The sequence below is a fragment of the Mycena indigotica genome, assembly GCF_014461135.1.
Source record: "Mycena indigotica strain 171206Taipei chromosome Unknown Mind.scaff0006, whole genome shotgun sequence".
NCBI classification, from domain to species: domain Eukaryota; kingdom Fungi; phylum Basidiomycota; class Agaricomycetes; order Agaricales; family Mycenaceae; genus Mycena; species Mycena indigotica.
This window is the reverse complement of record NW_023503005.1, coordinates 3,913,536-3,936,770: the sequence shown is the minus strand read 5'-3', so window position 1 is coordinate 3,936,770 and position 23,235 is coordinate 3,913,536. Positions and strand designations below refer to the sequence as shown.

General features: G+C 54.5%; 11 protein-coding genes across 11 annotated transcripts; 5 read left to right on the top strand and 6 right to left on the bottom strand.

The window, feature by feature from the left end:
* Positions 1-170: 170 nt before the first annotated feature.
* On the bottom strand, positions 171-1,616 carry MIND_00768800 (F-box domain-containing protein; the record flags this gene model as incomplete). Its single annotated transcript, XM_037364380.1, has 1 exon — positions 171-1,616. Exon 1 carries the CDS (start codon positions 1,602-1,604, stop codon positions 171-173), a length of 1,434 nt encoding a protein of 477 aa, XP_037220024.1. The 5' UTR covers positions 1,605-1,616.
* A 57-nt stretch (positions 1,617-1,673) lies between these two features.
* Positions 1,674-2,532, bottom strand: MIND_00768700 (4-carboxymuconolactone decarboxylase; the record flags this gene model as incomplete). Its single annotated transcript, XM_037364379.1, has 4 exons — positions 1,674-1,998; positions 2,054-2,094; positions 2,151-2,179; positions 2,232-2,532. 4 exons carry the CDS (start codon positions 2,530-2,532, stop codon positions 1,674-1,676), a joined length of 696 nt encoding a protein of 231 aa, XP_037220023.1.
* A 788-nt stretch (positions 2,533-3,320) lies between these two features.
* MIND_00768600 (uncharacterized protein) lies at positions 3,321-5,980 on the top strand (the record flags this gene model as incomplete). Its single annotated transcript, XM_037364378.1, has 5 exons — positions 3,321-3,752; positions 3,806-4,952; positions 5,004-5,227; positions 5,272-5,400; positions 5,450-5,980. 5 exons carry the CDS (start codon positions 3,321-3,323, stop codon positions 5,978-5,980), a joined length of 2,463 nt encoding a protein of 820 aa, XP_037220022.1.
* A 230-nt stretch (positions 5,981-6,210) lies between these two features.
* MIND_00768500 (Protein kinase domain-containing protein) lies at positions 6,211-7,787 on the bottom strand (the record flags this gene model as incomplete). The annotated part of the gene is made up of 3 exons (XM_037364377.1): positions 6,211-6,599; positions 6,643-7,149; positions 7,205-7,787. The coding sequence occupies 3 exons, from the start codon at positions 7,785-7,787 to the stop codon at positions 6,211-6,213; spliced, it is 1,479 nt and encodes a 492-aa protein (XP_037220021.1).
* Positions 7,788-8,207: 420 nt separating this feature from the next.
* On the bottom strand, positions 8,208-9,498 carry MIND_00768400 (WD-REPEATS-REGION domain-containing protein; the record flags this gene model as incomplete). The annotated part of the gene is made up of 6 exons (XM_037364376.1): positions 8,208-8,378; positions 8,421-8,499; positions 8,547-8,633; positions 8,678-9,023; positions 9,074-9,359; positions 9,415-9,498. 6 exons carry the CDS (start codon positions 9,496-9,498, stop codon positions 8,208-8,210), a joined length of 1,053 nt encoding a protein of 350 aa, XP_037220020.1.
* A 16-nt stretch (positions 9,499-9,514) lies between these two features.
* MIND_00768300 (Dynein 1 light intermediate chain) lies at positions 9,515-11,334 on the top strand (the record flags this gene model as incomplete). Its single annotated transcript, XM_037364375.1, has 5 exons — positions 9,515-9,779; positions 9,830-10,075; positions 10,123-10,407; positions 10,458-10,813; positions 10,864-11,334. The coding sequence occupies exons 1-5, from the start codon at positions 9,533-9,535 to the stop codon at positions 11,332-11,334; spliced, it is 1,605 nt and encodes a 534-aa protein (XP_037220019.1). The 5' UTR covers positions 9,515-9,532.
* An 858-nt stretch (positions 11,335-12,192) lies between these two features.
* MIND_00768200 (uncharacterized protein) lies at positions 12,193-12,920 on the top strand (the record flags this gene model as incomplete). The annotated part of the gene is made up of 3 exons (XM_037364374.1): positions 12,193-12,234; positions 12,286-12,833; positions 12,881-12,920. The coding sequence occupies 3 exons, from the start codon at positions 12,193-12,195 to the stop codon at positions 12,918-12,920; spliced, it is 630 nt and encodes a 209-aa protein (XP_037220018.1).
* A 194-nt stretch (positions 12,921-13,114) lies between these two features.
* On the top strand, positions 13,115-13,522 carry MIND_00768100 (uncharacterized protein; the record flags this gene model as incomplete). The annotated part of the gene is made up of 1 exon (XM_037364373.1): positions 13,115-13,522. One exon carries the CDS (start codon positions 13,115-13,117, stop codon positions 13,520-13,522), a length of 408 nt encoding a protein of 135 aa, XP_037220017.1.
* Positions 13,523-13,891: 369 nt separating this feature from the next.
* MIND_00768000 (Crinkler (CRN) family protein) lies at positions 13,892-15,159 on the bottom strand (the record flags this gene model as incomplete). The annotated part of the gene is made up of 3 exons (XM_037364372.1): positions 13,892-14,300; positions 14,359-14,713; positions 14,781-15,159. 3 exons carry the CDS (start codon positions 15,157-15,159, stop codon positions 13,892-13,894), a joined length of 1,143 nt encoding a protein of 380 aa, XP_037220016.1.
* Positions 15,160-17,464: 2,305 nt separating this feature from the next.
* MIND_00767900 (Btz domain-containing protein) lies at positions 17,465-19,574 on the top strand (the record flags this gene model as incomplete). The annotated part of the gene is made up of 2 exons (XM_037364371.1): positions 17,465-17,505; positions 17,555-19,574. The coding sequence occupies 2 exons, from the start codon at positions 17,465-17,467 to the stop codon at positions 19,572-19,574; spliced, it is 2,061 nt and encodes a 686-aa protein (XP_037220015.1).
* A 2,765-nt stretch (positions 19,575-22,339) lies between these two features.
* On the bottom strand, positions 22,340-22,946 carry MIND_00767800 (uncharacterized protein; the record flags this gene model as incomplete). The annotated part of the gene is made up of 5 exons (XM_037364370.1): positions 22,765-22,946; positions 22,627-22,715; positions 22,546-22,573; positions 22,479-22,494; positions 22,340-22,420 (listed from the first exon to the last, which is right to left on the bottom strand). Exons 1-5 carry the CDS (start codon positions 22,923-22,925, stop codon positions 22,340-22,342), a joined length of 375 nt encoding a protein of 124 aa, XP_037220014.1. The 5' UTR covers positions 22,926-22,946.
* Positions 22,947-23,235: the final 289 nt, after the last annotated feature.

The window sequence follows — 23,235 nt, the reverse complement described above, 5'->3', positions numbered from 1 at the left end:
ATAGTAGCAGATTTTATTCCAAAACTATGCAGTCTATCCTAAGTTGTACAGTCTTTGATTCTGTCTACAGTTTACTTATGCAATATAGCCAGAAAATTCACTGTAGAATGGGCCCCTCTGGTTAAGCCTTAGACTCTTAGTTTTGCAGGATTTTTTTTACCCTCTTACAACTATCCAGCTGGCCCAAATTCTCCCACCTCAATCTGTATCCCTCGTTTGCGCAGTCGATCAAGCGGTGCCAACATCTCATCATTCACTTTGGGCAAATATGGATATGGACGCCCAGAAATGACGCGAATCGTCTCTACAGAAGAGTTTAGGCCGGCAGTGGAGACGCGTCTTTCTAGTTGCTCGCCGACAGCCGCCACGAATGACGGGAATTTGGCAGCAGGGCAGTCGTACAACGCCAAGCTGCGGAGGTAGGGGAGGAACTTGGGTGTCTCCAGTGCCTCGGGTTGGAGGAGCGCGATGGTAAGGGATGTGGACGGATGGGAGATAGATAGTGTTGAGATGGGAAGCACGCCAAATGTCATAGAGAGGTGAATCGAGACGGTGGAATCATGGTCGGAGGCCAGGGGGCGGATAGTGAGGTGTTGGAGGGGACAGAGCGACCGTTCGAAAAAGTGGTCAAGCACATCGTCTAGTCCGTGAACCACATCCACCAGCTCGAGGCTATCCAACATAGGGAAGGAGGCGAATCGCAGAAGCTGTATGGCGTTTCCCCCGATGAGAGTCAGCCGTGTGAGCGAATCGAGGGTGAGTGGCTGGAGGAAAAAGTTGCCGAGGGGAGTAGGGGCGTGGGCTGCTGAGCCGTTTGGGTCGAATATCAGATCGCGAAGAATGCAGGATTTTAGTCTGGTTGTTTCCTGGAGAGTATGCAAGCACTGGACCAAGGCAACGTCTTCAGCGACAAAATCGAACACATTCTGCCAGCCTGCCTCGAGATTTAACTCCGTAGGCGGGAGACTAGATAGCGACACCCGCGAAAGCTTGGGAGCTGCAGGAGGTTGGAATATGTCGATGGATGGAACATCCCAGTTTTCTCCGGTGCGGATGAAAGTAAGTTCTTCCAAGGCAGAAAACCCCAAGTCTGGGAATCTGTTGAGGATGAGACTGTTGAATCCAGTGGCGAAGGCGCCTGGCATTTTCACTGTCCAGGTCCGCATTTGAGGCGAGCACCGTTTCAGCGCAGTTATGAAGCCCACCATCTTTGCGATGTCAATGACAGGAGATAGAACGGTCAGTTCCAGGTCTAATACACAATGTGCCGCTCGTTCGACAAACGTCTCTAGAAACTCCACCACATCGCGATCGTTTGCATGACGGTCCCATAGAAGGGATACTGTGGACCATAGTAAAGGAGTCTCCATAGCAACGGCCCTCCATGATGAACACACTCTGACCAGAGTTAGCGGAGCGGTCTTTGGGAATGCGAGTGCACAATGACAGAAGATCTCAGTTGTGATTTCTGTTGGCAAAGAAAGAACTGGATAGACGGCCTCGGCACGCAGCACGTCCAGTCTTCGCCGAAGCCCTTGCAAGCGTTGTTCTCCACGAAGTATTTCCTTCTCGAGCGCATCGATTTGAGCGCGTCTGGTTGACATGACGGTCGAGATCAGGAGAAATACGGTCACGTGTGATCGATCATATGCATAAAAATACACACATGAACTCTACTTCGGGATTGGCACCTCCATAAGCATCTTTCCATCCACATCCAGCGCAATGAGCAGTCTGCTGACAAGCGCATAGCTGCCCGCCACCGCCACCGCCTCGAGCATCTGCTGCGCGCTGAGGTATTTCGCAAGATTGTGATAGACGGCGGTCGGCACATAGATCGTCGTGGCAATCGCGTCTGCTAACTCGAAAGCTGCGGCCAGCTCATTTCCAAGGACCTTCCGTTCAGTACCGGTCAAAAAGTTCTCGGGGGCAAAACGAATGACACGGAGTTGGTCGGTCGATAGGCCTTCGGAGCGGCCAACAGATTCATGCTGGATCCTGACAAGCAAATATAAGGTTACAACACGAGTTATGGAATAATATAGCCGCTGACCATATGTATGCGGTTCTGGTGAGAACCGCGGTCCGCAAAAGCTGAACAAAAGATATCAATTTTTGCCACGAATCCTGCTTTCGAGTCGGAAACATACGATGAGCTCACGCATATTGCCAGGAATCGCTATTTGAAAAGTTGAGAAGTGTTCCGAGAAGAGTTGATAAAGAGTGCATACTGTTGTTATCACGAATAACGGTGAAGAAGTCATTCCAGACGTCAGCCAGCACAGGCGAATTCAGCAGGACACCATCCAGAGCAAGCAAGGTATTGTTCGGGCGGCGCTTCCTCAGAGCATCGGCAATAGCGCTCTCCCCTGGTGGGGGGAGGACATAGGGAATACGGGCGGGGTCGAAGGAGTCGCGGCGCTGCAATTCGTTCAAGTTGTCGAAGTGGATGCTCGTGGCTTGGGCAACTTTGAAGAGAAAGGCAATGACAGTGACCAGAAAAAGAGTCGCAATGTTGTTCAGGCGTGCCATTCTGGGGGGCTTTCGAAGGCACGGATAGAGCTACGGTGTTATCAGTTGGCCCTTTATACGCCTCTGCTCTGACCAGACAAGACGCGCGCATATGGCAAACAGCTCATCAGAAGTCTAAGGCGATGCCGACTCGCACACGTTGATAGGCCCTCGAGCGCTGGAATTCAACTTCAGGAGATCTTTCCCAGTTGACATTGCTTGAAGTTTGAACCGTTTCGAGTTGACCGACAGGTAGTGGATAAGTTATAGTGGATGTAACTTGAAGCGGGATGTCAGAGCATGTAGAGTACGATATAGTTGGTTTCAGATTCCGTGCGGGGCTTGTCGGTCGAGATGAGCAGAGAGCAGTCTGCTAGTGATAAGTGTGTCACTATCGCAGAGCCTGAGAGAAATACTGAGAAATAGCTCACCGTAGCGCCGTTGAATGGTGATTTCGCCCTGTGGTACTTGAATGGTCCGCAATTGGAAGCACATTTGTCTGTCTGCCGCCCAAAATCAGTGTTGTGATCCTCTGAAAGACAAACATGTGGCTTCAAGTTTTCGGACTCTGTTGGAGTCGGAAGATGAAGGGACGCGGAGTCGTTTGGAAATTTTGAAGTTCGCAGTCCAGACAGAGTGTGGTTCAGGATGGCTGGTCACAGGTTGATCAAGACCCATGTGATCAGACGCGTCCGTCGTCACACGACGTGACCAGTGCTTGGACTCAACCGCAACACGCTTTGACTGCGTATAACTATTTAAACGGGGTGAGCAGCGCTTTGTTGCACTATCTCTACTCTCTAACCATCATGTCTACCCAGAGCGCGCAATCCGCACAAACACCCCCTCCCCAGTCCCAGGCCTCCGTTGTTCTTGACAATCCGGGTGGCACTGCCCAATCTCATCCCCCTCCCCCTCCTCAACCGACTCCGCGTAAGTCGAAACCTGGAAGCAACCTGGTTAGCCACGCCAACTACAAAGAAGACACCAAGCAGGACAACAAACAAAATCGCAGCATTTGGTTTAAGATGGCAGAAAATGGCTTTGCGGGCATGCTGGAACCGATGGAACTACTTGAAGACTACATGCTCACCGCGGAATCGACCAATGCAGAGACGAAGGCAGTCACCGCTATGGTTAATCAAGCCCGACGCCGCCTCAACGCTGCGATTGATGTCTACAACGGGCGTGATACCAGCAACCCCAGGAGGAACAACGAGAAGCTTATGATTCCGTCTTTCGTGCGTTATCCAGGTTCAGTTGACATTGAACTCGTTCTTATTCCTATGGACAGATAAAATATCTCGAGGCTTTGGTTGAGAAGTTTCCCGAGGACATTAGGCCTCTCATCATCGACTCTCAGTACCGAAACATTCCGCCTCTCGATGAGAACGACCACGACATCAAACCCGACGTGCTCTCGACTTACCCGGGCGTGTCACCCCCTGAGCCAGGGAAACCCTGCACGTGGCCCGCAATCGGTACCGACTTCGAGTTCAAAGACAATCTTGACATATTCGACGATGCCACCGGGGAAATTCGCAAACTCAAGCCCAGAAAGCGGGAAGATAATGTCAAAATCCAGAAGGTCGAAGAGGCCCTCGTGCAGATCGTCAAGAGCGGTCGCAGCTTACTGATGAGCTCGGGCCGCTGCTATTCATGGGTTATAGCGATGTACAAGCACGACATGGCGCGCATATTCTGCTTCGACCGCACTGGATTCGTTGTCTCGAAGGGCTTCGAATGGTTGGTCCAAGAAAATCAGCACATTATCCCCACTTTCATGTACCGACTCTATCACCCAGCTGGCCATCCTGGTCGCGTCGACGGGGACGACTTCACTATTTCGCGGCCCCTCAAAGACAACACTCTCAAATCACGTATCTACGAAGCGCTTTGCCGCAACTCCTTTTATGCCAAAATGTTTCCGACTTGCGCGAGCGCCACCGATACCACCATCAGTCTCAAAGCTTCCCGCCGAGACGCTGACGGTCTTTCACAACTCATCACCTGTTATACCATCGGAGATATCCTCTCGGTCTCCGACGGGCTTTTCGGTCGAGCCACGCGTGTCTATCGCGTTATTTTAGCAGAGGATTTAGACGAAGAAAATCCGCAAATCTACGCTTTGAAGGACGCCTGGAGAGAGGCTTGTCGTCGTCCCGAAGTCGACTACTACGACTTGATTGCCAAGTGCTCCATAGGCAAGGAAGACGCTGATGGCATGGCCACCTGCCATGGGAGTGTCGATTTGGGAGCACCCGACTGCGACATTGACGCGGAGGGCAGCATTCAGCGCACTCGCATCGTCCCTCACCCTCTGAAGGCAGACGTTAACTGCCGTATTCATGTCCGGTCCCTGATAACGCCGGTCGGCCGGCCTTTACGCGAGTTCCCTTCGACTGAAGCGCTGTGTTGGGCACTGTACCGAGTTGTCCAGCGTATGTTTTTCCGTCTCATTCTGAATTCTCTTTGTCTAACGATCTGTACAGACCACTTTCTTGCATTCCAAGCTGGCGTTCTCCATCGTGATATTAGCGAAGGCAATGTCATGTTCGTGGAGGACACTCCCGAGGGTCAGATGCCTCAAGGGTTCTTACTCGACTGGGACTATGCCGAGTTCACGGAAGAAGGCGCGGAGAGGTTCAATGAGATGTTTGAGGGTCGCAAGCATGTCATCTTGGAAGACGTGGAAAAGGCCTTGAAGGACATGACGGTAAGTGTCTCTTTCCCTTATCTTATGGAGCTGACATCCTCCAGGGTACTCGTCCATTCATGGCCATCGAGCTCATCAATGCCGCTGTCAAACACGCTGCATATCACGACCTAGAGTCAGTGTACTGGCTTTTGATCTGGATGGTCCTCCGTCACACGGCACACAGTGCCCCTGTCGGCGCGCTAGCCTGCGGCCGGCTTTTTTGACCCACATGGTGCGCAGGCAAAGCAGGGCCATCTCCAAAATGATGTTCCCGCCGACAAACAGAACCGCGCTCTTTACATGCTTTCCGCGAATCTCTGGCGCTTGGTTGGTGACCAAAACCCCAAGATTGTTATGGAGAGGGAGTACTTAGTCGACGATGCCGTGCCCATTGCGCCGCGCAAAATGGACCACCCACGTGTCTTGTGGATTTTCCAGAAATGTGTTGCTGATCAGTGTTGGCCACCCAGCGGAAGCGACCCCGCCATTCCTTTCGTGCTGCCTTCAAAGGACGACGAGGCCAAAACTATCAACGGCACTGATCGTTCCACTTTCAAATCGACGGGGAAACGGACACTCCCCGACCACGAACAGGGTGAGGAAACACCGAGCAAAAGGTTGAAGCCTCACATAGAGGCGAGCGAGAGTGCTGGTGCTAGCGCTTCTCGTCCCAAGACCCGTGGTCAATCTCGCGCAGCCACGGGCAAAGGGCAAGCGGCTGATTCCAAGCAGTCTGGCCAGAGTCGCGGCGGGAAAGGAAGTCGTAGATAGGATCATTATTGTATCTCACGAGTTCTATTAGATTCCTTTCGCGTCAGTTAGATCAGATCAAAACAAAAGATACCGCAAGCCTCACTCAGTAAAGCTGACCAGGAAGACCCCAAACCCAGGGTCGGACAAAGTTTGCTACATGGATAATTATAAGTAGTTGATACAGTGTGTGTAGAGAGCAAATGCAAAACAAAATGTTATCGTCTGCCTTCAAGCCTTTTCTCATCTTCTTAAGCCCATATCCCCGCCTGCCGACGAATCAGTCGCTGTTCGGCCGACAGCACAGGCTTCTGCAGCTTCCTGCCAAAAACGAGCCCGTGTCTACGCTCCCGCATGACATCGATACCGCCGTACGAAGAGCGCCTCTGCGAAGCTGGGAGTGCCCGGGGCGGGGAGGGGAAGTCGCAAAGGAGCACGTTATAATCTTCTTCGTCTGAGTAATATTCCATTCGAGACCGCCGCCAGCCAGCCTCTACTGGGAATTTGCGTTTGCCTATGGCACAGGGCACCTCCTCGTCAGAATAATATTCGATGCAAGACTGCCGTGTTAGAGGCACAACTGGAAATTCGCGCTTGCCAATGGGCGGGACAGGGAACTGTGCGCAGAGGGAATTCAAGTCTGATGAAACACGTGATTTAGGACGAGCAAGCCCGGAGAACACTGGACTTGGTGTTGACGGCGGGGCTGAGTGCAAAGCAGACGAATCGCTTCTGGTGTCGAGTTCGGAAGAATATCCCGTGGAGAATGAGCGAACAGCACTGGGAGGGTCCGACGCGACCGCCCATGTTAACGAGGCAGAGCCAAGGTTTGATAGTGGTGGGGGAAACGGCCTCTGGGAGGTCAACAGTGTGGAGAGTTTGTGGGTCATAGGCCAACGAGAAAGTGTCAATTTTAGCGATTTCCGCACGCATTTGCTGGAGGGTGGGCCGCGAAGAAGGCTCCTCGCGGAAGCACCAGTTCAGGAAACGGGCCGCCTCAGGTGTGATTTCGAGGGCATGCTCAAGGAAGGAATCTGAGCTGCGAAAAGCGGAGTATCGTGGGTCGGCGGCAGAGGCAACATCCCATGGGTGGTGACCGGATATGAGGTTGGCAAGCACCATGGCCACGGCCCAGAGGTCACTGTGTGGCGACGAGTAGGTGGTTTCGCCCCAAGAGGGGCAAAGTGACTCTGAAAGAGAAAAGTTGGTCAACGTCCACGACTGGTCACTGGTAAGATTTCTCACCTGGTGAAAGATAGAGACGAGTCCCACAGCCAAACTCGCTGCTGCGAGGCTCCTGGGTTGCAAGACCAAAGTCGGTCAGCCGGATGTTCAGCCCGTCCTCGTCGCAAAGGATATTCTCAACCTTGATGTCGCGGTGGAATACGCTGTTGAGATGCATTATCTCAACCGCATCAAGGAGCTGGTCCATTACTTGTTTGACGAGCGCGGGGTTCTCAACAAACAGTTGGCAGTGGATCATCGCATCGTACATGTCGCCGCCTGAAACATAGTCGAGCACCATGAACAGATGCTCGTCCGAGGTAAAGCACCCATGGAGTGTGACGATACGGGGGTGGTCAGAGACTGTTACGTGCGTCTCGAGCTCTTTCAATTGCATTTCCTCGCCCTTGGAGTCGGGCTCGAATACAGGCATGCATTTGACCGCATAATAAATCGGGTTGTCAGCGGGAGAGTCAGTGTCTCGCGCCTTGTAAACTTTGCCGAAGGCCCCGCAGCCAATGACAGAGAGCAGCTCAAGCGAGTCCTCGCCGACAAGTTGGCCAGTGAGGTCCGGAAGGGTGCTCGAGACAACGGAGGAAGGCATCGTAATAAAGTTCGTAAATTCGTGAAAAATAGGTGGATAGACGAAGAGCAAGAACAAATAGTCGAAGAGCGCAGGTTAATGGTTGTGGTGCGAAGTCAAGAGTAGGGAGGAGCTGTGGAGCGGTGGTCGGACTCATATTAGTAGGTCACAATTTGCTTCCACCCAAGTAAGACATTCGAGGCCGGAGTCAGAAAATGGAGGATGTCCGAAGTCTGGGCCGCAGGTCGCGGTCGGTCTGGACCCGCGGAAGGTTCAGGCGAGCGAAACTCATGTACCAGGATATTGTGGCGATAGGAAAGGAAAGGAGTCAAGAAAAAGAATCCAGGTCACGCTAGTCACAACACCTGCAATCGATGATCGTCGTATACGAATAATCCCAACTCCTCATCTTTATGTAGCACAACATTATCATTATGCCTGCTACTCCATCAATCCAAAAAGACTGACAACCGCTACCGGCGGCGGACCACCTTCCCGACGGGCTGTTTGTCCACAGTAGGCAATTGTGTATTTTGAAGGATGCCAGGCAACCGTTGGAGCGGGTGCCAATGCTGTTACTCGATGGAGAGCGGCAGCGGTTTCCGTCGCACACTGAATACTGTCAGCACAGGAAGCAAAGGTAAAAAGACTGACAATGTCGATGTAAGAGCCAGCACTAGCGATAGCGAGATACTCGCCGTCATGCGAGAAGCTGACGCCGTTGATGCTGTGTCTTGAGTAGGGTTAGTTTGAGTTGAGCAACGCTTTGAGATGACTCACTCGCACGCAGTAATCGTTCGAGCACATATCCAATCATTGAGATCGAAGAGGTTCACGATGGAGTCGTTACCGCCTGACGCCAAATACCTTGCAAGCTGTTAGAACGCAAAAATGGATACCAGACTCCTCACCGTCCACGGGGGTCAAATGCAACAGCAACACACCCACCAACATGGGCGGCGATACTTTCGCGCAGGACCAAAGACGGGTAATCAACAACGCGAAGTGTGTATTCGCTGTGGTGCGTCAATATTAGCCCGTCGCCAGCGTGATTGAAGAGCGCTGTCGAGCCAATAATGGATTCCTTTTGGGATGGGTGCCATGCATCTTTTGCATCGCTGACCGCGGGGTCCTTTTCGTAAACGAGAAACGAAGTTTGGTGACCCAGAGAAGTGTAGAGAAGAACGCGGCCGTCGGGGGAGTAGCTGGTCTGCACGGGGGACACTTTGAGCGAGCATTGCTGGGTATGCCGACTTTCTTTTATGAGGCTGTCAGAATACATTCCAAAACAATGAGCCACGACATACGACGAGCATCCCAGAAGACAATCCGTCTGTCCTTTTGACTGGATGTGCAGAAAAGGTCCGGGTGGGTTGGGTTCCACGAGACATAGTCGACATCATCTGAGTGAGCACCAGAGAAAAGGCTCGCGCTTTTCTGATCCATGCCCTTCTCCGGAGTCCAAACACGCGTTATTTTGTCTATTCCAACACCGGCCAGCCGTCGCCCATCGCAGCTCCACGCAACGTGAGTTATGGCCTGTTGGCTGTGATAGCGGTAGTCGCGTGGTAGGAAAGCAGAGAATGTTGGTGGCTGGGCGTGTTGCGCGTCAAATCAAAAGTAGTGCCTCGTTGTCGACGGTGCATACATGGATAGCCCGCGTCGCGAATGTCATATGCGGAGGCGGAGGGGGCTCAAGGCCTGAGCTTTGAGTAGCGTCGGAATCATCCATGTCACGGATGTGACACGTGACATACCGCGATTTTATGGACTCCCGTCCAGCATCGCCCGAGCAGACGCCCCAAGATCTCTGGGGCGCAATCCTTGACTCCGTTTCGAGCTCACGGTCAATACCCTCCAAACAAGTACTGCTTCTTGGCCAGCCCTCGACCGGAAAATCGACACTCGCCGCGGGCCTTTTGCAGAAGCCTGTTGGGGATGTCAAGGAGGAGAATCGGATCGATTTCGCGGTTGGATACGACTTTGCAGACGTGAGGGACGAGGCAGACGAGGGTCTGTACAGTCAAAAGGAAGGCGTATGTGTTTCTCAATGGTTGTTTCAGACACTTTGGCGCGACTATCGGTCTACACTGTGCCTTCCTCAGCTGCCACATACACTGCTCTTCTTCCCCATTTCGTCCCACCCCGCACTGCACTCCCTAACACCCTCGTCGTGATTGTACTCGACTGGACACGACCATGGTCCTTCATTGACGAATTGGAGACATGGCTACAATGGGTAGAGCGCTGGACAACTGGTGATGGTGCTCGGGAGCTGGAAATAATACGCGAGGAATGTCGCGAACGATGTAAGAGTTGTTTATTTGTTTTAGTTCTGGCTAACAGCTTCTTTCAGTGCAAGCACATCTCCAACACTACTCCGAACCATCTGTGGACCCCCCAGCAGCCCCCTCATCAGTCTCCACTAGCGCTTTACTACCGTTGGGCCCCGGGACATTAACCCACAATACGGCTGGCGTGCCGATTATCGTTGCCTGCACAAAGGCGGATCTGATTGACGAAAGTGGTGACCCTGTTGGTGGCGCGTCGGGAATGGGAGGGATGGTTCGTGGAAAAGGCGGCGAGTGGGAAGAGCAGACAGACAGCATCATGCAGGTCTTGAGAACGATATGTCTCAAATGTATGTTGTCGTCTTTTCTCTTTCTTTTTCTGCTTATTGTTCCTTGAAAGACGGTGCAGGATTATTTTATACCACGCAGCAGCCCGCCACGTTACAAGTTCTTCGACAATATGCCCTTCACATGCTCTTCATACCCCCTGCACCGTCACCAGCCGTCGCTTCAGGTGCGGAAGCACCAGCCCCGGTCAGGAATCCATTCCCATTCACCCACAAACCCAACTATCTGGACCGCGATCACATCGTAATACCTGCTGGATGGGACAGTTGGGGCAAGATAACTGTGATGCGAGAAGAGTTTGAAGCTAGGTCGTGGAGCGATGCTTGGGAGCGGGATTTGGAGTCGGAGGAAGGAACTGATGGTGCAAAAGCGCTGTTTAGTGCGCTTGTACCAGACCAAGGCACCAAAGTAATGTCCGCGTTTTATTGGGATGATCTCAAAGTAACTCCATTTTGCAGCCGCCGCCCCTTCCTCAGCTCAGCAGTCCAATGCCAGAACAACTTTTCCTGGCAAAGAACTACGACGAGAACGCGAAAAAGCCGGACCGCGATCCGCGCGGGGCATTCCGGGATCCCGCCGACGCTGCAAGAAATGCTGCTGGGTTGGTGGGCCCCATGGGCATGCAAAGCTACGACCTGCCCACCGTTGCGTCTGTACTCTCGGAAATGGAAAACGGTGTTGGCGCCGCGGGTGCTGCCCCCGCTCCCGCAAGAGCTCCCCCAGCCCGCCGACCGGGTGGTTTGGCAGCATCGACAACTTCGCCAAGGCAGGGAGGAAATGCCCCTGTACCGAGTCCAACAACGGCCAATGGGACGACACAGCATGAGGTGTTGCAGAACTTCTTCCAGAGCTTGCTGAGCAACAAGGACCGCGGAGGGAAGTCTGCGCCGCCGAGGACGAATGGGACTGGGGAGGAAGGGGGAACGTGAAATTGGTATATTATATGTTCTTTACACAGAATATCAGGAAGCCGAGATAATCAACGCCTTGCTTTGGTCAACTTTGAAACTGTAAGAGAGATCCTTCCAGGCAGATGAATACATCATTGGAAACACTTCCTCACGGAACACATTACTTGAATGTCGAGGGCGATAGATTGGGAGCTCGAAAGTGCTAACTAACTTGCCAGGGCGGTCTAAGTTTAAATTGTCAAATTAGCAATGCTATTTCGGACAATCTCGGCAGGATTAGAATGCCCACAATCATCCGCTGGTATGGCAATTGCGCTGGGGTGGACTTGAAAATTACTTGCTGGTGGCTGTAGAGTCAAGGTAATCGTCGAAATATATTCTCCAATGTCACGGTGACATTTCTGATTCCGAACCACGACCAACGTTAACTTGGACTTACCGACTCGAGCTTGTAGACTAGAATGTGCATGCGGGTCATACTTCAGGCAAACTAGGCAAACGATGTCAAACAAGGTCGGTCCTGCGATTGACATGACAGAGAATATTTTTGACGGTTTGTCAGACAGTCTCTCTTCTGAAGTTCTGAACGTAAAGCATCCTGCTGGAAACCTACTGCCAATCCTCTCCTCTCCAAAAGCGGCTTCTGACTCGAGCCTCGCCTCCCGGCTCACTGCGAGCTGAGCGTCTCAGCATCGTCACTGTCGTCCCGTTTAAATTTGCGGCGGTCAGCCAGGGCAAACTATCATCGCGGTGGCATTATTCAATGGTGCCTGTCGGAAGGGCGATCTGGAAGCAGAGTTCCTTCAATTGCAGCTTACGCGATGTCGAGCGCTATAAAGGCTGGCCTCATCACCTTCAATCCCTTCCTCAGCCAACATGCTCTCGACTTCCTTGATTCTTACACTCGGTGCTTCGGCTGTGCGTGCTGCAACTAACTCGATATTTTCTTTGGCTCACTAACATTTGTAGATGGCCGCAACGGTCCAGCGAGATCTAGCGGTATGGACACTGCAGGGCTGCTACACAGACATAAGCACATCGCGGACCCTCGCCGGAGCGTCTACCGCCGGCGCTAATATGACGGTCGAAGCGTGCCAGGCGTTTTGCTCCAGCGGTGGGTATAATCTTGCGGGGGTAGAGTATGGCTCAGAATGCTGTTCGTTACCTATTTCTCGCTTGGTTTTTTTGTTTGATATCTGGACAGATTGCGACCATGCACTGCAAGCACCTAGTACCATCGCGAGTGCCGCGAGTTGCAATATGCCGTGCAGCGGAAACAAGGCGGAAGTTTGTGGAGCAGGCAACTTTATCAATGTTTATTGGAACGGACAGCCATTCCCGGTTGCCCCTCCATTAGTGGGGACGTGGGGGCTCCAGGGATGCTTTGCGGACAATGTCAATTCGCGAGCTTTACCGCACCAGCAGATCATTTCTGGGATGACCATTGAGAAATGCACTGCAGCATGCAAAAGCAAACGGCTACAACGTCGCCGGACTAGAGTTTGGTCAAGAATGCTGTGCGTGTTCCTTACTTGAATATGGCATTTGTTAACTCGGCTCGTAGGGTGCAACTCCCAGCTTCCTTCGACAGCACAGCTAAATAGTAATGCATGCCAAACAGCATGTTTAGGAAATTCCCTTGAGTTCTGCGGCGGCTCCAGCAAACTCAGCGTCTATGTCGACTCGTCATCGACGCAGACATGTCTTACCTCGACCCAAGCAGCACCCTTCAACCTGCAAGCCAACTTCGTAAATCCCCCTACTAGTGGCCCTTCCTCCCTCCCCTGTCCGCATCCTCATGGTCAACACCGTACCGAAGACAAGCTGGGACATTCTCAGCGCAGGCGGCGGTACATTCACTTCTGAAGTTCTCACCAATGGCGGCATCCTCGGCTCGCTCACTGGCCAGCCCCAGCTCCTCGCCGCATCGATCGCCGTGATTCCGGGAGACTCACCGACCTTCGTTACCCAACAATTCCTCCCTACGTCTCCCGCCGCGTACTGCATCATGCCGAATCCGTTCCTCGGGCCGACCGGGCCGAATGTGCTCGGCGTTAACGGCCGTAGCGACCAGTGGGCGCTGTGCGCCAACAGCTCGGCGTCCGGGAGGATGGACTTGGTGTTCAGCCCGCTCCCGACCCACCCGCACTATAACCAGTCGAGCTGCCAGTCGGTGTACTTGACCTTGATGGTGGACCTGAGATAACTTGCTGTGGTTGTTGCAAAATGGTCGAACTTTTGACCACCATCTCATACTGAGGGACACGTCTATTTCTCACTAGTATTTCTGCAATCTTAGTAGTGTAAATGTTTTCCAATCTTGAAGTTACATACACTGACATAAACAAATTTACAAACATCAACAGGCTCGATGCACTTATTGGTTACAGTTTGTTGAAGGTTGCAATGATCTCTGGACTTCGAATCCGAAGACAACTTCTCTAGAGCCAGGGTACTTCAATTGTCATCCGAGCTATCTGATTTAACTTGATTGCTCCTCCGCGATGATACTCACGACATCGCCTTTCATATTGCAACAACGTAATGAAAAGGCCCTTGAACTTTGAAGGCCCACCTATTCTGGCTGTAAACTCTCCACCATCCGCAGAAGTCGCTCGCCAAAAAGCTGTGGCGCAACCGCATGCAAGCGCGTGATCAGCGCCAGCGCCCTCTGGGCGACATACGGCGAGACAAAATGCACCGAAAAGTTTCTTCTCTGAGATGCTTGGGTGTTTTTGTCGGGGCGCGGCTCGAGGCGCAGGACAGCATCGTAGCGCGAATACACGTCCTCAGGCCGGAGGTATCGGGCATCGAATGCGTTGGTTTTTTGCCAGTGGGACAGGACGGCACCGATAGCGCTGTCGAGTGTCAGCTCGTACGACGCGTCGTATTGCTGCATCTGGATCCCCCAAAGCGCACGTGGGACGGGCCCCGCCAGGCGCGCTGTCCGCTCCAGGATGGTCTTGTCGAGCGAGAGTTGGTTGCTGAATGCGATCAACTCTTCGAATCCGTGGTAAACAACAGAAAGGGGCAAAAACTCACCTTACGGCCATGATCTCCCACTCGTCCCATGTCCGCATGAACCACGTCTGGCTGCCGAATCGCTTGCGGAAGTGCCGTTCCCGTTCTTCATACGGTGGAGAAGTCCAGACGATGCATTGTGCCAAAGTTGCAAGTTTTGAGGGCGGCTCCCACTCTTTCGCGTCGTCGATATCGAGAATGACCCAACAGCCTTCAAGCACCTCTTCTGCGGCTTTGCTCTGCGGAGCAAGGGCAGTTGGGCGGGCACCATTGGAGTCGAAGAGGTACGCGGGTTCATGGACGGAGCTGCAGAATATGACGGCCTGGCCGAGGGCAAGTAGACGGAAGAGGAGATAGTATGCGAAGAAGCTCTTGCCTGGCGCGCAAAGCAACAGATGAGCATTTGTGAACAACGGGCACTGAGCGGGAGCTCAGATACTTACCGATTCCCTGATGTCCCGTAACGAAAAAGCTATTCCAGAGTCTCCGTGTTCCCACCGGCGTCTCCGAGCGGACTTGGGCAAATATGTGTCCCGCCAAGAGGAGGTACTCGTCCTGCACCACGAACGGCACCGCCGCACAGTCGTTATTCGCGTGTATGAGGAGCGGGATCTCCAGCTCGCCGATAGCCAGTTCAGGGGCGGCGCGCAGGTCGATGTACCGAACTGGTCTTCCTCCGTCCGCCAAGATAGGGGTTGTTTTGACGAGTTTCGTGAGTTGTGGCGGCTCTATGAGCGGATTGAGGTCAGACGCTGGAGGGTCATTGGATGATTGGGGCCATAATCTTTGGTGGAGGGCGTTGAACGGTGCAGAAAGAAGCATGATCGCATCACGCGTCACTTTCTTTTTCCGCGAATTCAGCTGATTTTATCCTAATTTTGGCCTCACTGATACCTTCCTCAAGCGCTTGAGCGGGCGACACGGCAATTATCCTTACCGCACTGTCATTACAACTTCGAGATCTCCTTCCATGTATAATCGATTGGTCAGCCAGATACTGCGAAATTTCGAGGCGGTGCAGCCTAAACTGGGAGTGAATTCATCGCTGAGACTATAAGAAGCGTGAAATGCCAAGGCTTACAAGGCACCTACAACACTAAAGACAATTGTGTCGCGCACACATGTCCTCCAGCACCAGCACAAAGCTTGGAGACTTGATATTCAACGATCCCGGTACGCCTTGGCCGACTCACATGTCTGCAGAGTCTGAGATAGAGTCAGTACTAGTAAATGCACTTGAATGCCTAGGTTGGATCGACGAGGACTTTATGTCGCTATGGGCCGCTGGTGCTGGCAATAGTCATCAGATCACAGCTCCAGACGACACGAGTGGCCAACGTACCTCCACTGGCAGGTTATCGCCATGGTCAGGCAATGTTAGGCCGTTTGCAACATCTAACATCCCACTCGCTCCTACCATGAGTTATCCCTCCGACAGTACTAGTGCCCGCACAACTCGTGGGTCTTGCCCCGGCTGCGGCAACCCCGCGCCGAAAAGCTGGCGCTGGGGGTGTGTCAGCGCCCGGATGGTCTGCAGTCCCTGCGGCCAATACGAGCACCGCAGAAATACGCGTCGCCCGGCGGAGCTGGAAGCGAAGAAGCTGCTTAGGATGAGCGGAGGAGGGATGCGTTGACACTTGCTGAAACTTCAGAACCGGTAATCAGTCTCTGGAAACTTATAGACCTATCGTTGTCCGTCGATCCGTTCCTTAGTTGTGCAATGAGCCCTTGAGTGAATGTGCATGTTCAATGGTCTTTGGACGATCTTTCGGGTTGGACCTCAAAGGTGATTTGTTTTGTTTTGACTCGCGTTGCGAGTTAACCCCCAGCTGGAGGTGACGACTTGAAGCAGCTGCAGTAAAACGTCTAAGAACCGCCAGTAGGTAGAGCAGCGCGTGAGGAGCCCGGCCGGCGCCGGACCTCTTCCACCCAAACTTTTAGCGGACATGATACATTTACTAGCAAGGTCTAGACTCTACACCGCGTGAGAGAGTCGAGCGACGAGTGCTACGGCGCCACATGTATCTTGAGGGGAGCCAGAAAGGACGGTGGTCACTCGTGGAAGGGAACGGAAAGGAACGAAAACGTTGACGTGACCCGAAGTCACGCATCGAAGTCACGTCAACATGTGAGAGCAACAGTTCGCTTTCACTCGCTGTTGACTCGCTGGGTGCTTACTGTGTGCCCCTATTACATTACTTCGAAGGCCGCGACACTCCAGGAAACAGAGCCAAACGATGCCCAAGCGGCCGTTCACCTAAACCTGAAGTACCTACTAAGTAGTATGGGACCAGGACCTGGGTACGATGGCGCCGGCCATGGCAGAGTTGCCAATGCACTGGCGCTTTTTTGGTCCTGGCTGAAAATCGTCCCGATGTCCATCTGGGTCTGTCTAGGTCGACATACACGCTCCTTCAGATTGTTTGCCAGTGCTTTCAAGTCAACTACGACTTCCGTCGACGCAGAACGGCAAGCTGAGTGGTATCTGGACTCCAAATCGTGTGCCCGATCGGACGGGTGAACAGCTCTAACAACAGAAAACTATGCTAGCAGATTCCAACGCCACTGCTTCGGCGCCGAGTTGAGCACGCCGGACCGGGCCCGCTATGGGTTGGGTGGGCCGGGGAACATTTCTTCATACATGTTACAGGAGCTGCAGCCTTCTAGTGACTGCTTAGTAGAGGGTGCATGCGTGGAAGCAATCGCTGCGTGATCTATGAGTCTGAGCGTCACGAGGATTCGGATTCGAACAGAAACAAAAAAGAGAGGGCGGTGAGATCGATGGGGATGACGGCGACATTGACGGTTGTGAGGACAGGACACGTTGCGGTCTTGCATCGATGGGGGGTGCCAGTGTAGGTGCATATTGTGTGGCCGTGGGGAGTGCGGTATCCGAAGTTTATCATCCTTTGTACCTTACTTGTATTTTATTTTAGTCTTTGAGCGCTTGCTTTATCCGAAGAGGCGTCCGAAAAGAGGTTGCTGTCTCTTTCTCTCTTTCCCCCCTCCACCCGCCTGCAGCGCCAGACAGGGTTCGCTCGCGAGGTACCGAGATCGAGTCACAGGAGAGGATAATAAAGGCTCGTGGTGACCAATCACCTCCTTCATTCACACCACGACGACCACGATGCCGTCCCTCACCAAGCGCGCGCCGCCGCCGGGGCCGGGGTCCGCGCCACGGGCTGGACGAAGATGACGATGAGGGGCTGGAGCGCAGCCAGAGCCGGTCGGGGTCCGACTCGTCCGTCGACAGCGACGACGCCAGCAGCGCCACAGACGACGACGACGACGAGTCTGACACCGAGCCCGTGTCGCGCCATCCGACCCCCAACGAGAAGGAGAAAGAGAAGGGGAAGCAGCCGTTCTTTGCGGCCCCGACTGCGTGGGCGGATATGGTCGAGGAGGGCGGGGCCAATTTGCCCGTTGTCGAGTTTGGCGAGTTTGACGGGAAAGTGGACGTTGCTGACCCAGCTCCCCGACCACCAGCAGCGAATGGGCCTAATAGGCGGCCGGGGCAGAGCGCAAGACAGGCATATCAGCAGCGCCTCGAAACGGACCCCGCGTTTGTCCCCGTTGTCGGCGAGTTCTGGGGCCACGATGACAGGCTGTTGGACAAAGACCTCCGTAGTCTGAGCGGGTGGTGGCGCGGTAGATGGCAGGGCAGGGGTCGGGCACGCGGGACGGGTTTTTTCATGAGGGGTCGCGGGCGGGGTGGATTTGTCGGTGGGCAGGCTCAGCCAGAGCAACAACAACAGTCGCAACAGCCCCAAGAGAACGAGTCTCCAATGGACAGGCCGTGGACACATGACGGCTTTGAGGAGATGCGTAGAAGGGAGGAGGCCCGCAGGGGTGCGGCCCCCAGCCAGCCAACACGCGGCACCTCTTTCCGCGGTCGACCATTTGGCCCCCAGACAACTCCCCCAGCCCGCGCATTAGGGCGGCCCTGGTACATCATGAAGCCAGAGCTCATGTGGACAAAGCAGCACGAAGGCTTCCTCTTCCTCGACCCGGCCCTAAAGCCACGCCCGGGCCAGCCCGCCGGCCTCCGTGTCCGCTTGCCTGGCGGCCAGCCGAATATCATTCGTGCTATTCCTCGGGCGTCTCGTACCACCAAGCCCCCGCCAAAAACGCTCCCGACTAACACCTTCGTCGTCCGTCTCCCGTCAACTGGCAAGGAAAAGCAGAAAGAGAAGGAAAAACAAGAGCCACCCACTTCCGAGCCTGGGGCAGCGACAACGGTAGCAGCAGCGGCCAACGCGTCATTGCGACCCGACGCAGACGGTTGGGTTAGTCCTGATGCCGCCGCTGTTGCACTTGCGACTGTCTCCTCTCCGCCGGCCGGCCCGCCTCCGACCCTCCCTTCCCAACCCCCAGCGTTCTACCCATTCGCACCACCGCCTCCGCTTATGGCGTTCCCACACCCCTCCGCCGGCCCGGCCTTTACCGCGCCGCAGCCCGTCCCGTACTCCTCGCCGTCGCCGCAAGGCTTCGTCACCCCGCCCGGCTTCAGCACACCGTCACCCGGCTTCGGCACGCCGCCGGCTTACTCAGCCCCGCTCCCGCCCGGCGTCGCCGTTGATCCGCGTGGCGGGCTCTACGAGCTCGCGAGCGGCCGCCCGGTGCTTCTGTTTGGCGGCTTCCATGGGCACCACAGCCCGTCGCCGAGCATGAACGGACACCACCCGCTGCACCCCATGCATGGCCACGGGCACACGCCGTCGATGTCGGCCCCGCCGGAGTTTGCGTTTGCGCGGCCGAATGTGCGCGTGGAGATACGTAAGCCGGATGGTCTTCTGGAGGCGACGTCGCCGGTCCGGCCGTCACCGCTTTCACGTGACTCGGCCGAGGCGGGCGTAAATGGATCGGGGAAGAAGCTGAGGACGGGCGCGGCGGCGTTCGTGCCGTCGCACTCCGGCAGCGGAGGCGCGGGCGGCACGGGCAGCGGTGTGTTCTACCCGCCGCAGCCGGCGTACGAGGTGTTTGATCCGGGGTACGAGCAGTATGATCCGGCGCTGAGCTACGAGCAGGGATACGAGCAGCAGCAGCCGGGGATGTACGACGCGTATGGCGCGTATGTTCCCGCGCAGTTTTATTACCACCACCAGCCGCAGCAGACGACGTATTACCACCACCCGATGCCCGTGCCCGCGCACCAGCACCAGCACCAGCAGCAGCCGTCGCTGGGCGGGGAGCAGCAGCAGCAGCAGCAGGGGCCGGGGCCGGTGTATTATGCGTAGGGATCTGGGCCGGGCCGGGCCGGATGTGCAGGTTGGATCTGCGGGCTGGCCAACACAAGGGATGGACGGGACAGGACAGGATAGGACAGGGCGCGCAGGGGGTGGGATAAGTGGGGTCAATTGACAGGTGTGGTGTGGGTTTGGTTACTGTGCGTACTCTTTTTCCTTTATCTCTTTTGGCCTTTTGTTGAACTGATTCGGGTGCAGATATAATATTCTTTCAAAAATGTCTTTGGGGTGGGGTGGGGGCCCGGCGCCGGCGCGTCGCGGAGGACGGTGGGCGGTGGGCGGTGCGGCAGGATTTGGTGCGGGTGTGGGTGGGTGAATCACGATAGTGTGCGTGTGCCGTTTTTTATTGGTTCGGTCGGGGCTGATCAGTATGCTGCAGAAATCTCTCTTTCCGTTCTGTTTACCGACCTACATTTTTCTTTCTTTCTTTCGCTTGCATATCACCTTTTTCTTTTTCTGCAAAATCACGACCCTCGGACCCACCGCATCCATCTGCATCGCACGACCTGTACCTAGCGTGTCTACTACTCTCTTTAGTTCTCTTTTCTTTTTCTTACTGTGTCTCGCGTCGCTGTCTTTCTGATTACATTACGATACTCTCCTACCGGTTGTGTGTTGTCGCTTTCTGTTCTTTCCTGGTTATACATACTTTGCATGTGCGCGCGTGTCTGGTCGCGGTGGTTGCGTGCCCTGCGCGGCGTTATCCGGATTCGGCGTTCGGTATGTGCCCGGCCTCCCGTTCCGAGGCAGCCATGGGATTCAATCTCGGGAATGGATGCATCTGGCCTTTGCCTTCCTGGCGTATGTTATTTCCTTTTTGGGCACGCGGCGTCGTGGTTCGTCCGCGAACGGGAACTCGGTCCTGATGCAGCGGAGACTCCGAGGCGGACGGCGTTAATATTCACAGCAACGGGGCGCCGGTTCGCCGCGGCCACGGTGACCGACAAGGTGTGATCGCAGGATATGCTGAGGATCCAGGGGCGGACCAGTGCGCTGCTAGTGCGCCCAGGTTGTGCGGGTGAATTGACATGCTCTGATGACGCGACGGCCCAGGTGCCTTGCCCGCACGGATCAACAAAGGTTATTCGATGTACGTCGCATGTAAGGTTGGTTGACTTGGGTGGATACGATTCCGAGTCCGAGTCCGGAGGTTCAAGGTTATTGTCGCGATCTCGATCCACGACGCGGGCGGGCGGCACTTTGACGAAGTTTTGTCATCTCGGGCAAGAAACAGCCTGACGAGCCTTGATACGCGTGCCGCCGCGTCCAAGTTGGATAACTCACTAGGAATCAAAGATCGGCACGGACGAGTTCCGCCGTACTCATCACTGACTCACTCTCAGGCTGGCTGCCTCCAGAGTCCCAGATAACGGCCATTTGTGCAGAAATTGTTCTGCTCAAGTTTGGACTGGAACAATTTAAGTTCCCAGTCATCGACCTGAGACTCTCTCGCACTGAGAGCAGTGGCAACCCCATTGCAGTCTCAGCGAGCCAAATGTGGTTGCAGGAGTTCAGCGGCGTATAACGTTGTTCGCCGCGGGCGGGTTGGCGATAGGTCGTTACTAGTACCGCGGCAACATTATCGGTCAAGGCTGTGGAAACTATAGTTAGAATCTAATAATGATCCTTGATAACGCGTTTCCGAGTGTCGAAGCAGGCTCCCGATGCACCCTCGATACATAATGACGGCGGGAACAGCGTTATCGGCTTCAAGTTGTGGATCCATCATGATCATGCGTCGTTTTCCGCTGTCAATGGGTAGGTGCAGGCACTTTCTGAGTGCATATAAAAGGGCAGCGCCTCCCTCTCAACTTCTCATTCAGCTTGAGCAACTCCATCCGGGCCGCTGCCACGGGCACTGTCGCTAAGCAAATCATTGCCATGGTCAGTTCCAACCTGAAATTGGTGCATTGAGCCTGCGTTAGAGCTAACCTCGCCATTGAGCAGCCGAGCCCGCCGAAGATGGACGACCCCCTGTATCTGTATCACGTTCATGCACCTCCAACGACGGACCACCAGACTGTCCTCCAGGTTCCCGTTCCCTGCGTTCAGGACGCCGATGTCGTGCCTATCGTCGTGCCAGACGCGAGCACGAGTACCGCTGGCCCCCCAGCAGCATCCCCACAACATAACGGCGATCGGGGTCCGTGTCCCGCTTGCTTGAACCTCGCGCCGAAAAGCTGGCGCTGGGGGGAGGTCAGCGGAATGATGGTGTGCAGCTCCTGCGGCAATTACGAGTCCCGCACAAAAAAATATCGTCCGCTGGAGCTCGAGACAAAGCGCATGCTCAGGACTCGCGCGGGTGGACGGCGCTAGACGCCTCAAAAAAGTAAAATCGTCGATTTGTGTCTTTGCTGTGTTTGCTATCGTGTTTGCTATCGTGTAGCCGCTTGTAATTGTCCTGAGCTCTGAGTGAAATGTCGCCTTTTTGCTGTCGTTGATACAATGTCCGAGAAAACCATTTGTAACAATTGCAATCAACAGTGCAATGTATTCAAGAAATAGTCTTTGCTTCAGGCTGAGAAGATGAGAAAGTAAGCTTTCCATCCAACTCTGGTGTTGTATCCACGTCAGAAATTGGGATCGCTCATAAGACCGCAGAAATGGATAAGTCGAAGCGGGGAAAGGGCAGTAAACAGTTCGAGTTCGAACAGCGGCATTCAACTTCTCGGCAGTTTTCGGAATGAAGCAATGAATCCGACGAAAGCAAGGATATTTGGTATTCGCAACGACTTGGTACAAAAGCTCTAAGGTTATTATCGGAAGGGGTTCCACGAGCTCTTGATGGGCTCGTATTCCTGCGGCGGGTCGTGCGCATAGGGGTTTTCTGTCGGGGGCTGGAAGCCGAGAAGCATGTCGGTTAGCGAGGGATAATGGGAATGGAAGAGGGCATACGGGGAGGTTGCGTTCCCTGCAACAAGTGTGAGCTAGTTAAGTCGCAGGAATATAACAGAAGACGCACCATTTCGTTCCGCCAGGCGCGGTCGGGGCTAGCGGCCAACAAGAGTGAGCGGGAGACAGAACGGGAGGGAGGCCGACACACCAGTATATGGATCGGGGTGTTTCCACTTCGCGAGCTTCGCCTCCGCCTCCGCAAAGATCTGCGCAAGCAACCGCGGGTCCTTAATGTCCCTGCTCTCCATCAGCCTCTCTTTCTTTCTGCTCGCCAACAGCCACCCACCGGTTGACCTCAAACTCGGCGCGGATTTGCATCGCCTTCCCGCGCCAGATGTCGCGGCGCACGGTCCAGTCGAGGGAGTTCTGCAGGCGGCGGCGGTACAACGACTGCACGTAGCGCCGGTGCGCGGCAGAGAACGCCGTCGTCGTCGGGGCGCTGGCCATCGTGGTGCAGTGGTGAAAATGTGACGTGACTGATGTGTGTGACGCTGGCAATCGTTTCTCAGTTGGTCAACGACCAACGACGATTGGAAAACGTATTTCTCGTTGATAGCTACCGCCTGCCTCCGCCTGCTAATTAACGCACGGCCACACTGTGGCTGGCCCGACCACCAACTCAAGACGTCCCGTCAAACACTGACCTATAACATTTCTCGGCCCTAAATCCGCTGGCTGGGGGTTGTGAAGCGGTCCCCATACAAAAGATGGTCTCATATGGGTCAAAACGTGCTCTGCTAATCGCCAACGTGGCCCT